The 13676-nt window shown below is 52.4% G+C and overlaps 1 protein-coding gene across 3 annotated transcripts in view; it reads left to right on the top strand.

Moving 5' to 3' along the window:
- OLFML2B (olfactomedin like 2B) overlaps positions 1–11070 on the top strand; it is a 48439-nt gene extending 37369 nt beyond the window's left edge. For all 3 annotated transcript variants that reach the window (XM_004002705.6, XM_012185031.5, XM_012185028.5), the window contains exons 7-8: positions 9291–9467; positions 9985–11070. In XM_004002705.6, the coding sequence (XP_004002754.1) occupies positions 9291–9467; positions 9985–10586 (779 nt within the window). In that variant the 3' untranslated portion in view covers positions 10587–11070. The remainder of the gene's footprint in view (positions 1–9290; positions 9468–9984) is intronic.
- Positions 11071–13676: the final 2606 nt, after the last annotated feature.

Below are 13676 nucleotides of genomic sequence, written 5' to 3'. Positions count from 1 at the left end.
TAAGACTATACATAGCCTTCAGTTAAATAAGAATCATTTGTCTGAAACCAACACACACCACTGACTTGCTACCTGCGAAAGGTTGTTTGCTGTTAAATGAGCCTGGCAATTTCGAGTGTCAGCTGTTTGAGTGGTTTTAAACGGGGCTGCTTTTAGAAGGAACATCCTATCCTGTGGTTTCCAAACCTGGTTTTGTGATGCCCTAAAATGTCTACCAGTTTCCCCAAGGGAATTGTAAGACGCTCAGAAAAATTCCAGAAACAAACAAATCAGGATTAACTTTTGGCCAAAGCATAGCTGCTCGAGGACAAGAGAGGAAAAACACCATCAGTGATGGGAGCCGGGCTCCAGGAGGGAAGGGAGGGGACTGGTCACCATCCTCGGTGGTGTGGGGAGCTCTGGTCAGGCTGCCACAGAGGACGAGAACATGGGTGCCCCATGGCCGCAGCTTTTCAGAGCCCCAGACCTTAAGGGCTGTGATGCGCATTGTGGGAGAGGCTGGTGTGGGGCAGAGTGGGGAGCGGGGAGGAGCGAAGAGGACAGTCGGGATGACAGCGATACCAGAGAGCCTGCCTCATGGCTGAACCTAGAAATGTGATCCCATGAAGACCGCCTCTTCCACAGAGTAACTGGCCGTAACAACCCCCAAGGCCTGGCCGGCCAAGCTGGTGGTGGGCACGAGACGGCCTGAGGAAGGTGGCGCCGACACAGGCAGGGCGGTGCCGGCCGCAGCCTCCGCAGCACCCAGACCCAGTACCAAGGACTGTCCCGTCGGTGGCCCGGAGTCTCTTGACAGGCACCTTTCCCAGCCCCAGCTCCACAGACACTCCGCTCTCACTTTGCTGATCAGCTCACCAGGCCCCTGAAACCACAAGGAGCCTCTGTCAGAATACAGAGGCCGCTGGCCCTAGAAACACAAATATAAAGCGGAGCGGCTCCGTGTAAGTGGGTAAGGGAGAGTCTGTGCCTGTCTACAAGGATACAGGCCACTCCTGAGTCACCCAGCCCCGCCGCGCTGGCCACTTCCACGGAGGTATCACCAGGAGGGGCTGCAGGGACTAGAGTGGACAGGTCTGGCAAGGAATGTGGTCCAGGGCAGGCTGTCTCTGGTTCTGACTGTGGAGCCCCATCTCCAGGTGTGGTCACCAGGGCAGAGCTGACAGCGTGAGCCTCTGCAGGGGTTTTGAAGGGCTCCCACGGTGCTGGCACAGACCAGGAGACATAAGGGAGAGGGCCTGATGATGAAGGGAGTAAGACATGAGGACTTCGATCTAAAGGTGTTAGAGAAGGTTATAAGCAGAGGAGCACACTCTTTTGTCAGTACTCAGTTGAAGGACAGTACTGAGTGTTGACGATGTGCAGGCGCTGTAGGTGTTGGTCCTACAAAAGCAGGTGAGGCAGGGTCCCTGACCTGGAGTTGTGCACAAGCTCGTCTATGAGACCCAGAAACACAGTTTCAGTTCAGGTGGTGGGTAGCTTTCAGCCGTTCATTCATGCCTGACTCTGCGACCCCGTGGACTGTAGACCGCCAGGCTCTTCTGTCCATAGGATTCTCCAGGCAAGAAAACTGGAGTGCATTGCCATTTCCTCCTCCAGGGGATCTTCCCAACCCAGGGTTTGAACCCACATCTCCTGTGGCTCCTGCATTGGCAGGTAAATTGATTACCACTGAGCCACCTGGCAAACCCAGTTTCAACTCAGGGGGGGTGAGCACAGAGTGCTTTGCGGTCAGAGGGGCTCTCTTCTGGAAAGAGAAGTTGACCTAGATGTCTTGAGGGATGAGACAAAACCAGCCAGGAAGAAAGGTGGCATTGCAATAAGAAGGACCAGAGTCAACAAGAGCCCCAGCAGTGGACCAGTTTAGTTAGGGCTGACTACACATTTTGTTGAGCCCAGTGCAAAATGAAAACATGGAGCCCCAGTTCAAAAAGCAAGATGGAAAGTGTCATTGAAGATAGTGAATATAAAGCCGTTTCCTTTCTTCTCTGACTTTCTCTCTTTCACTTGTTTTTTTCTTTGCTACTTCATGCCATTGTAAGTAAAGAAATATTTTTTTAAAAAGTTAAATAACTGGCGTGAATTTTATCATTCATGTTTATATTGTGCATACCAGTTTTCAATGCAAAGGTAAGATCATTTAACTCGTGTGTGGAGTCCACCAAGATGATACAGTTTGTTCTTCACGGCTCCTATGTTTCTGTGTAATTTGTTTCAAGCAGACCAGTGAAAATGCGGCACAAAACAAACTCATCTGTTTCTCTTCTTAATATGCTTACAATCTTCCCCCACTCCCTACATTCGGCTCCCTGAACAAAAGAAAAGGAACTGTGAGTTGCCCTATCTTTCCCTCATCTATAACATTTTCAGCATGAGTTATTGTCTGCTCCAAGGAAATAACACAAGTAAGAAAGAATATAATGGGATTACTTGGTTACATATGGTTCCTAGCATACCGCTGCCTTCTTTCTGCATTCAAGGTTCTGTTTAGAATGGCAAGTGTGGCCTCTGGGGCTGTGATGCCCTGTGCACTCAGTCACCAGGACAACACACCTGCTTGTCTGAATCTCTGGATGTCACTGTAACCGAACAAGCAGTGGGCCCACCGGTGTCCCCTGCACGCAAATGGGCCATAGGAAGGGGGGCACATGTACTGTGTCCTCTGCTCAAGCACAGGCCCCATTGTACTATTAGACTCTGACTATAAAATAAAAATCCAAACTAAAATGATTAAGAATTACAACATGGCAATAGCGGAGCTTTAAAAAGGTGATTGCCCGGTTCACCTGTCCATGAAGCTACCTCCAGGCATGGCACCATGGCGAGTATGAGCAGTTAGGTATGGGCAAGAGATCTCAAAGCTGGCAACCCGAGGGCCAAATGCACCCCCAAGATGTCTTGTCAGCCTTAAACTCGAATGCCTTAGGTCAGCTGCTCTTCCAGTCCACCCGTCTCTGTTGTTACTCATCCTTTTATACTCAGCCTGCTTCACCCATTTCCATCGCACCTGGCCCCGAGAGGCATTTGAGTTTGAGAACTCTGATTGAGGGGAGATGGCAAGAAGTGATGGCATTGAAGGGGGGCTGATGTGCTGGGGTAGGACCTAGGGCTTCCTGCAGCAGTTGGTGATGGTGAGTTAAGGGTTTAAGCAGAAAAGCAGCTCAGGACTTCTGGGGGCAGGCGGTGGATGGGTTAGAAGGGGTTAGAGCTGAGCCATAGCATCCAGTGTAACTGGAGTGATCCGGGCGAGGGACAGTGAGGTCTCAGCTAAGCACAGAGGTGGAGTGGAAGAGCTGAGAAGTGAAGAGGTGGGAGACGGAGGCCAACGGGGCCATGCGTGGAGAGGTGGACAGCAGGGAGAACCAAGACTCTCGGCTTGGAGAATGGTGCGCCGTGCCTTTCTCCCGGACAGGAAGTGTAGGAGGAGAGGGCTGTGAACTGAAGCAAGTGAATTCCTTTTTGAATCCATTAAGTTTGAGGAATCAGGAGGGCACTCAGGAGGGAAGGGTCTCATAAGGGGGTGGCCACCTGGCACTCAGAAACAAAGTCTGGGCTGAGTGACAGCCAAGTGTGCCCAGGGAGCGCAGGAAGAGGAAGACGAGGGGCTGAAGCTGGGGCTCTGAGAGGTGACATCTGAAAGGTGGGCAGAAGAGAGAACCAGCCAAAGACAGTCTGACCTGGGCGGCGAGTGGGAACCAGGAGAGACGGGCAGGAAAACCGAGTGTGTGCGGGGGGGCGGGTGCACAAGACAGGCTTGGCTAGGATGAAAGGGCCAGAGAGCATCCCCAGTGGACACTGCTGACTGCGCAAGCGTTAAGGCAGCCATCGGGGAGGGGCAGAGGAGTGTGTCGGGGCTGCTCCACCCTGCAGGGGAGGCCTGCCACGTGACAGCCACAGCTGGGAGCCCTAGAGGGCGGAGGGGGCCTCTTGTGTGCTGACTTCTTTGTGTTAGATGGCAAGATTGAGCAGCTTGATGTGCTGAGAGGAAAAGCCCCATCAGACCCTGGGAACCTTTTTTTTGTTGTTGTTAACCTATAAACATTTTAGAAGATAATACATATAATAGATAAGGCAAGATGTCCTTTAGCTTCAAAGAAATGCACTCAAATGGCCTTCTGTATCCTCGGACCATAGTTGGTTGAATCTGAGGATGAGTAACTCTGACATGTGGAAGCTGCACTGTATTCATTGTCCTGAGACATTTTACATGATGGTCTTGAGTCTCTGCAAATTTTATTATCCATCAGGACTCCTGGAACCAATCCCCCACAGATATCAGGGGGAAACTATTTCAAATACAACCGGAGCTTAAGGAAAAAACAGGACGAGATGGTTGGCTAGCATCATCGACTCAGTGGACATGAATTTGAGCAGACTCTAGGAGACAGTGAAGGACAGGGAAGACTGCTGTACCATCCATCAGGTTGCAAAGAGTTGAACATAATTTAGCAACTGAACAACAGCAAAGGGTAAAACACTAGAGAATGAGTTTGGGACCAACAGGTTGATTTCGCGGTCCTGTCTCTATCCTCTATTCCTGGTTCATAGATGGTATTTTACATGTGAGGGCTACCCCATCTGCAAATAAAGAAATTTAGAAAGCACTATGATAGAAATGTTTCTGGCCCACAGAAACATTTTCCCTCCAAGTTATTTTTGTTGTTATTGTTTTGTTTTAGTCAAGTAGGGCTAGAACTTCTACATTTTACTTAAGTTGTTGAAGGGACAAATAAAAAATCTTTTCACCGGAGAAGGTGAAATTATGAAAAATGGTAGGTATTTACCATAGTTAACTTCTATAAAGAAGGAACCCTCTCTGTGCATAAATCTCCTTTGCAGGAGGTTTAATCATCTAACACATTTGGTTCAGCTACAGCAAAATCATTCATTTCCTCTCAAGTGGCGGTTTTAATTATAATAGCAAAATTTTTATACATTATATACGTGCTCTCCTGAAAGAGAATTATCATATCTTCAAGTACTCCAAGTGACCACATCACTTGGGCAACCACTTAACGGAAGAGAGAGATCAAAAGATTATTTTAAAAATGAAGCATGCTAATTTACCATATCAAATTTGTCATGACTTCATAGCATTTTAGGCAGGAGGAAGGCCTATTATATATGCTGTCTGCCATCTTTTTTAAAAAATTAAATTTAATTATTATTATTATTTTTTTTTTTGGAGGCTAATTACTTTACAATATTGTATTGGTTTTGCCATACATTGACATGGATCCGCCACGGGTGTACATGTGTTCCCCATCTTGCACCCTCTCCCTCCCCATCCCATCCCCAGAGCCTGGGAATCTTTGAAGCAGGGCCAGCTGTCTCCCAGGACCACTGATGATGAGATGAGTTAGTACATAGAGACAGCTTAGGAAATGTTCCCTGTCACCATACTTTGGGGGAGAACTTCTGAGCTGCAGGCAGAAGCATTCTCTTTTCTCCACGGTGCCTTTGAACTGTCTCCCTTCTTTCTCTCATTACCCTTGAAAAGGAATAAACACATGGCTTCTTCTCTCCAGGGCTGACAGTTTGCTGCCAAGGGTGCGAGCATCGTAACAGCCCCAGACTCTGACCGTAGTGATGGGCCTGGGCCTCGTGGCTTGCCGGCCCCCCTTGGACCTGTCTTCACAGGCTCCCAGGCCACACACACCCATCACTTTGTTTCTGCCTGTGCTGCACCCCACTGTGTGTTGCTGGCATTTGCTCTATCTGAGGGCATATGGTGATACATCCTGAGGTCCTGGGTGTCCCTTCTTCCTACAGAAATAAAGATGCTTGACTCCAGAAGCAGACTCCATCTGTTTTAGTTTCCTATGCCTCCTGTAACAAATTACCACAAACTTAATGGCTTAAACAATAGAAATTTATTCTCGAATGTTCTGGAGGCTAGAAGGCTGAAATGAGTCTTTCAGGGCTAAAATCAAGCTGTCAGGAGACTGGTTGTTTCCTGAGGCTCCAAGGGATGGTCCAGTCTTTGCTTTTTCTAGTCTCAGGTGGCTGCCCGCACTCCTTGGCTTGGGGCCTCCTCATCATCCTTCTTTTGCTTCCATCTTCAGGTTGCCTCCTCTTCCGCAGTCAAATCTCCCTCTGCCTCCCTACTACGAGGATACTTATGACTGTGATTAGGACCCCTCTGAATAACACAGGCTAGTCTCCCCCGTCCCCTGGCCTCCCTCCATCACAGCATCCCTGATGTAATCATGTTGGCAAACTCTCTTTTGCCATATGTAGTCCCGTTCACAGGTTCCAGGATTAAGAGTTGGATACCTTTGGAAGACAACACTCAGCTTGCCATACCATCATCAGAGTGCATTCTCCAAGTGTGCTCATGATGTAGGGAGGGCATATATTTTGTCTGTTTTTCTGTGGAAGAAATGAAAGCTCTGTAACACAGCCCTCGGGGGTCTGTAACATAGCCCTCGGGGGTCTGTAGCAGGACCAAGAGCAATGCCAGACCTCTGGCTGCAAATCGGTGGGAGGGCACGTTCTCTAACTTCACATTAAGGCCCTATCACCGCAGAGCCTTAGTGCTGAGACAGAACCCTGTAGGGGTTTGGAAGCTGCCTGGGCAATGCAGTGCATTGAAGCTTAGATGAGTCCCAGTTTCCAAGAGCTCATCTGCAGTTTCCGCATCCGGGCAGGAAGGTGGCATAGCCATAGAGCCCCTGACAGAAACTCCTGGCCTCTCCCAGCCACTTGCGAGGCTCTGGGTATTGCCTGGGCTCTGCCTCTGATGCAGGGAGTTGGGTTCTCAGTGGGCTTTTCCAGGGGAAGCGGGCAAGTAAAAATGCCCCTCTCTGGGCATGGCACGCTAGCGCTCACCTTAGTTCTGAGGAAGCACAGCTTCTCCGCTGGCAGCCAGGGTCCCACTCAGCGCCAGGGAATGAGATATTTTCCATCAGAACTCTGCTGCCCAGGCCCAGCCAGCTTCTTCTGTTTTATTGTCTTGAGCAGATGAGCTCAGTTGTGGGGGAATGAGGCTTTGGCTGGTAGGCTCTGTTGTTTGTCTTACAGAGACCAAAACCATCCCCTCTCTGTCAGACCAGGACCTAATAAACCCCACACAGAGATGCCTGAACCCTGCCAATTGCACCCAACTGTGCGGCCTGCCTGGGAAACAATGTTTATCCTGCTTTCAGACGCCTGGCTGCCCCAGGCGCAGGGCCAAGGGCACAGCGCCTGCCCCCGTCCTGCCAGCTCAGACCACTAATGGGGGAGCAGGAGGGATGGAACAGATTGGAACAGTTTGGAAACAGAGGTGGCCTGGAGTTGAGAGGGCCCTGAATCTGCTCTTTGGTCTTGTGTGAGTGTCAGGGGCAGATCCCGCTCATCACTGCTGCCGATCTGTGAGCCAGTGTGATGGCAGGCTGGGGAGGGGGTGCTCTGCTGGTCCCAGCTGCCAGGAGGAGGAAGAGTGTAAAGTCACAGTGTTAGCTGCTCATTCATGTCCGACTCTCTGTGACCCCATGGACTGTAGCCCAGCAGGTTTCTCTGTCCATGGAATTCTCCTGATAAGAATACTGGAGTGCGTAGCCATTCCCTTCTCCAGGGGATCTTCCTGACCCAGGGATCGAACCCAGGTCTTCTACATTGTAGGCGGATTCTTATCATCTAAGCCACCAGAGAGGAGGAGGAAGTTGTAAAAGCTGGGTTAATCAGCTCTTCCCACATCCCTCTCTTCCCGTCTCCTTCATAACCCATTAGTGCAGAGACAAAAAGAGCAAAAAGACATGCTCTCAGTAAGTGGTCACATTATTTTAGTATCATTCGGGGCCATGTTCAATATACTAATACTGCATAGTAAGCATTGCAGGCAGGCTTTCGATTTGATTTAGAACCCAGCATGTCTATGGGGCTTCGCAGGTGGCACAGTGGTAGAGAATCCGCCTGCCAATGCAGGAGATGCAAGAGATGGGGTTGTGATCCCTTGGGCAGGAAGATCCCCTGGAGGAGGAAACAGCAATCCACTCCAGTATTCTTGCCTGGAGAATCCCATGGACAGAGGGGCCTGGCGGGCTACAGTCTGTGGGATCGTAAAGAGTCGAACACGACTGAGCAACTGAGCACACACACACACACACACACACACACGTGATTCTAGTGGCCTTTGAGGACTTCTCAGGGGGTCACTCAGGAGGGCATGGCAGAGTGCCTGTCCTGCTAAAGCAGACCTGACCTTTGAAGGAGGCTCCTACAGCCCAGAACAAGCTCGTTATGTGGGAACTCGGTCCCAGGCCTCTCCAATTCCCAGAATGGGGTCCAGGCACCCTGCTCACAGGGGCGTAGGCTTGAGGACAGCTCTCTTGGGCCCAGCAGGTGGGCCTCAGGGACATGGCGCCCACTGCACAGGCAGGCCTGCTCTCTGCTGCTGGTCTGGGCCAACCGCCTTGGGCCACCCCGTGGCTGGGAAGCTCTGTGCTCCTGGTCTGGCAGGGTCCCCTCCTCTGGCCAGCTTTCTCATGCTGCCGTGTATTCACCCAGGTTTCAGAGCAGCTGCCCAGGGCCCACAGCCTGTAGACACTGTGCTCTGAGGAGCAAGGACACAAAAGGGACAGCCACTCCTCCCCCTGGGGTTCATGCTTGAGGTGGGGATGGGCATTGAATCCGGACAGAGATGCACAAGCATTGTCGAAAGAGAAGGGGACCTGTCCCATAAGAGAGGTGCATTCATGATACTGTGGGAGCAGGATCCATCCAGTGGGGGATAGAATGGTTTTTCAGACGGAGAAAGTGGTGTCAGAAAAGCACATGGGAGCTTAGATCCCTGAGGGATGAGTTTGTAGGACTGAGAAGAGGTCAGCAGGAGCAAAGCGTGGTGGCATGAATGTGCCCAGGATGGTGGCAGTAGACGGCTTCGTAAGAGTAGGCTATAGGATAAAGAGGGAGCTTCCCTGGTGGTGCTAGTGGCAAAGAGCCTGGCTGCCAATGCAGGAGACAGATGAGATGCAGGTTCGATCCCTGGGTCGGGAAAATCTCTTGGTGTCAGAGATGGCACCCGACTCCAGTATCCTTGCCTGAGGAATCCCATAGACAGAGGAGCCTGGTGGGCTACAGCCCACGGGGTCCCAAAGAGTCGGACACAATTGAGTGGCTGAGCACATCTTGGATAGATGAGAGGAACAGCAGGGGAGGATGCTGAGCAAACATCTGGTGGTAGGTTGGTTACCCAGGACTGTAGAAGCCTGTGGAGGGGTTCAGACTCCAGGACGGGCAGCCTGCAAGGGTCCTAGGGGTGGGGCATTCTTTGATCAGCCTAACCCCTCCATCCCCCTCTCCCCCATCAGGAAGGTGCAAGGACACCCTCTCCACCATCACAGGGCCGATTACACAGAACACGTATGGGCGGAATGAGGGGGCCTGGATGAAGGACCCCTTGGCCAAAGATGAGCGGATTTACGTAACCAACTATTACTATGGCAACACCCTGGTAGAGTTCCGGAACCTGGAGAACTTCAAACAAGGTATGCGCTACAGGTCCAGCTCAAGGGCGGGTCTTCCTTCCCCGCTGTCCTCTGTTTTAAACGTGACCAGATCACCCGAGGTGGAGACAGTGGGAAAGAAGGGCAAAACCTTCTTCTGATGGTAAAGGGCACTTCTAGCAACAGGATGTCCCTCTTCCACACCCCCTTTCATCTTCCAGCCCCTGAGACATGGGACAACCTGAAGTCCGGTCCAGAAGACAGCAGTGATACATCTTCCCTTTCCTGTGGCCCTTGACTGTTTACAAACCATGTTCATGTATGTTAGCATCTGGATCCTTGTAGTAGCTCAATGAGGGGAGCAGGAATTGTCATTTATACATGACAGATGAGGGTGCCTCACACAAGTAGGACGTGGCAGAGCCAAGTCACAAACCCAGGGTTCCAGACCCCAAGCCCATGGCGCAGCCCCTCCCTTTGGGATGCGCCCCCGCCCTCCCCGCCTGGCGGCTGTCACTGCACCATCGCCCTGAAGCCTCCCGCCTTCTCACGCCCACAGGTCGCTGGAGCAATTCCTACAAGCTCCCCTACAGCTGGATTGGCACGGGCCACGTGGTGTACAACGGTGCCTTCTACTACAACCGGGCCTTCACCCGCAACATCATCAAGTACGACCTGAAGCAGCGCTACGTGGCCGCCTGGGCCATGCTCCACGACGTAGCCTATGAGGAGGCCACGCCCTGGCGGTGGCAGGGCCACTCGGACGTGGACTTTGCTGTGGACGAGAATGGGCTGTGGCTCATCTACCCTGCCCTGGACGACGAGGGCTTCAGCCAGGAGGTCATCGTGCTGAGCAAGCTCAACGCCGTGGACCTGAGCACGCAGAAGGAGACCACGTGGCGCACGGGGCTCCGGAGGAACCTCTACGGCAACTGCTTTGTCATCTGCGGGGTGCTGTATGCCGTGGACAGCCACAACCAGCGCAACGCCAACATCTCCTACGCCTTCGACACCCACACCAACACCCAGATCGTCCCCAGGCTGCTGTTTGAGAATGAGTACTCCTACACCACCCAGATAGACTACAACCCCAAGGACCGCCTGCTCTATGCCTGGGACAACGGCCACCAGGTCACCTATCACGTCATCTTCGCCTACTGACACCCCTGTCCCCACAAGCAGAAGTGCAGAGGGGCTACTGGCACCTTGTGTGTGTTTGTGTGTGTATGTGTGTGTGTGTGTGTGCATGTGTTGTTTAAAAAATATATATTATTTTGTATAATATTGCAAATGTAAAATGACAATTGGGGTCTATTTTTTTCTATGTGGATTGTAGATCAATCCATTTGTGTATGTGCTGGTCTCACCCTCCATGGTTTATATTTTTGTGCAAATCAACTTCTCCTTTTGACCAGTAACCACCTTCCTTCAAACCCTCAACCCCCTCCAGCTTCCTGATCTCCATCTGAGAAGGTTTCGTCATCAGGGTCTTGTAGGCAGATGGTACCAGGAGCAGGGGAGAAGGAGGCAAGAAAGAAGTGCTAAGGACGGGAAATTTTTTTTATGTATTGGAGAAGTTTTTGAAGGAAAAAAAAAAAACCATAAAAAATGCTTTTTTAAAAAATAAAGAAGAAATTAAAAATCACCCCAAATGCGTCATCGTTTAGTACGGCTATGTCTGACAGGATTATACGCCTCCCCCAGAAGGAGATGAGTCTATTGTTTCACAGAACCATCCTCATGCTGAGCTGCTCCCAGGCAGCCCCTCTCCCTCCTAACTGCAGGGCTCCGCTGGGGGGCTGGGCGTGGAATTTGGAATGCGCTGACCCCTGCGGCACTTGCTCTGTGGCATTGACCCCTCCCCAGCTCTTCCACCATCACACCAGCTTCCTTGATCTGTTCGGCTTTTTTTCTAGTCATTACCCAAGATGTAGGAGCCTGTTCATTCCTTTGTCTTCCTCCATGTAGTCTGGTGGTTGGCACCATTGAAAATATAAAGCTGAGTGTGACCTTCACCCTGTACTTCTTAAGAAGCTTACAAACAATCAATTTCCCCCTTCCCCGCAGTCCTCTCCTCTGCCCATCCTGAACATTCACATTGAGCCAGCCTTCCTTCCCAGCTTCCCCAGTAGGGGAAGGGCCTTCTTCTGAAACAAGGCCCCTGAGGGGCCTGGGTGGACCTGCCATCCCTCCCCGTGCATGTGTCTAAGAGCCTGCTGCCCACAAGCAAGCCCTTCCTCCACATGACACAAATCAGGGGACGGAAGCCTGGGCAGAGACAAGCCCACTGACAAGCGGATGCTGGCCGAGGTGATCACGGAGCAGGTCGGCTTCAGTGTCAGCGCGGCCTGGTCCTCCAAAGCCCTCTATGCCATCCCCGCCAGCCCCAGCCACCCACCCCAGACTGTGCCGGGTAGCCATTCCCAGACACCATCAAAGGGGTGGGAGCCACAGGCCTTGGGACCAGCACCCCAGGCAGTTACAGAGACAGAGTGCTCGAGTGTTTCCCTTTCCAAGGAGCCTGGGGGGCCTGGCTGTGACTCTCTTAGTCCTGGCCGTGGAGGGACATCTTTCTCCTGAGGTTGTGGGTGGTAGGCAGAACCCAAGAGTGATGTGGGAACAGTCAGGTCACCACACTGTCCCCACGCTGCACCATCTCTAGCTCCACCCCCATAGAGGGAGCAGCGCTGCCTGCTGAGTCCTCGTGCACAGACACCTCCCCTTCCCCACCCGCAGTCATCCCCTGCGGCCTATACCTCTCGGCACAGTGGGTGGCTTCCACCCCCACCCCGCTAGCAGCTTCCTCCACTTAGACCATTCTAAATAAGGAAAATCCAAATGGCTTCACTTTGTCTTGCGGCTGTTTCGGTCAAATTCTCCGGAACAGATGCTAGTGCCTATCAGGCTTGGAGGCAGCAGCAGGGCTTACAAGCTGGTATGTCCGGGGTTCAAAAAGACTTTGATGGCCGATAATGGGGGTAGAGTTGTCCACGAGAGAGAAGCATTGCCTCCCTAGACTCTGGCCCTTCTGTCAGGCCCCGGTTGGAAACCGTAGCAGAGTCAGCATGAGCCCCAGGTCGGGCTGCTCTGAGGGAATGGGGTAAGCCACCAGGAGAGTCGCTGGTGGGGAGCTCACATCTTATGGAAATGTTCATCTATCTATCCAGCCATCTGTCTATCCAGCCAGCCATCCACCACCCCGCACACACACCCATCCATCTATGTAAAGTGATACATTTACAGTTGCCAGACTTCCCGGGTGGCTCAGTGGTAAAGAATCTGCCTGCCAACGCAGGAGATGTAGGAGACGCAGGTTTGATCCCTGGGTCAGGAAGATGACCTGGAGGAGGAAATGGCAACCCACTCCAGTACTCCTGCCTGGAAAATCCCATGGACAGAGGAGCCTGGAGGGCTACAGTCCATGGGGTCGCAAGAATCAGACACGACTGAGCGTGCACACATGTACAGCAGACTCCCAGACGAGGGCTTGTCACCTAGGGCACACTCAGCCCTCCTGGGACCTCACTGCTGGGTAGCCCAGAGGCCCGTGCTGGTTGTGTGCCCCCTTCCTCTCTGTGCCTGAACCACAGCCTAGGCAATTTGCTCTGTTCAGATGATGCCAGGACCTCCCAATCTGCCCACTCCTCAGGTCTCTGCATCAACCTCCTGAGGGTTGGGCTGCCCTGCCATGTCGAGAAAGGAAGGTCTCAGACTTCAAGTTTCCAGGGCAGACTGGCCTTCAGGGGTAAGCCTTAGGAACAAGCAATGGGGATCAGTAGGATGTGGGCAGGGACCAGGAAGGGCCCCAGCTGCTATGGAAAATAATTTGTTCTGGGAGGCCTGGCTCAAAGGTGCAGGTGTAGGGGTCCTAGGACATGAGCCGTGTGCCCTGAAAAGCCAGAACCTGGGCTGAGGAGCCGAGAGGCAGGAGCGGCAGAGCAAGGGCCAGGCAGCTGTATCACCTATGCCAAAGGAGTAAGCGTCCACGGCCTGGATCCTCGGGCCCTGGACAGGGCTGGTCAGCAGGTAAGAAGGCAGCTGCCCACCTCCTCGGTGACTCTGGGATCAGGCTCCCACGCGGACACTCATGTGGCTCCTTACCCGAGCATCAGTTTTCCTGCCCTGGCTCCTCTGAGCTCCTCCCACCCCTCTGTCAGTCATCAGGGAGCTCCCCCTGCTGGGAGTGCCAGGGGCCATGAGAAACAGCCCCAGGGATGCCAGCTGCAGCCTGTCTGGGCGATCTACTTGCCC

Source organism: Ovis aries, chromosome 1, assembly GCF_016772045.2.
Source record: "Ovis aries strain OAR_USU_Benz2616 breed Rambouillet chromosome 1, ARS-UI_Ramb_v3.0, whole genome shotgun sequence".
Lineage (NCBI taxonomy): Eukaryota > Metazoa > Chordata > Mammalia > Artiodactyla > Bovidae > Ovis > Ovis aries.
The sequence above is the reverse complement of the archived record's forward strand: the minus strand, read 5'-3'. Positions and strand labels throughout refer to the sequence as shown.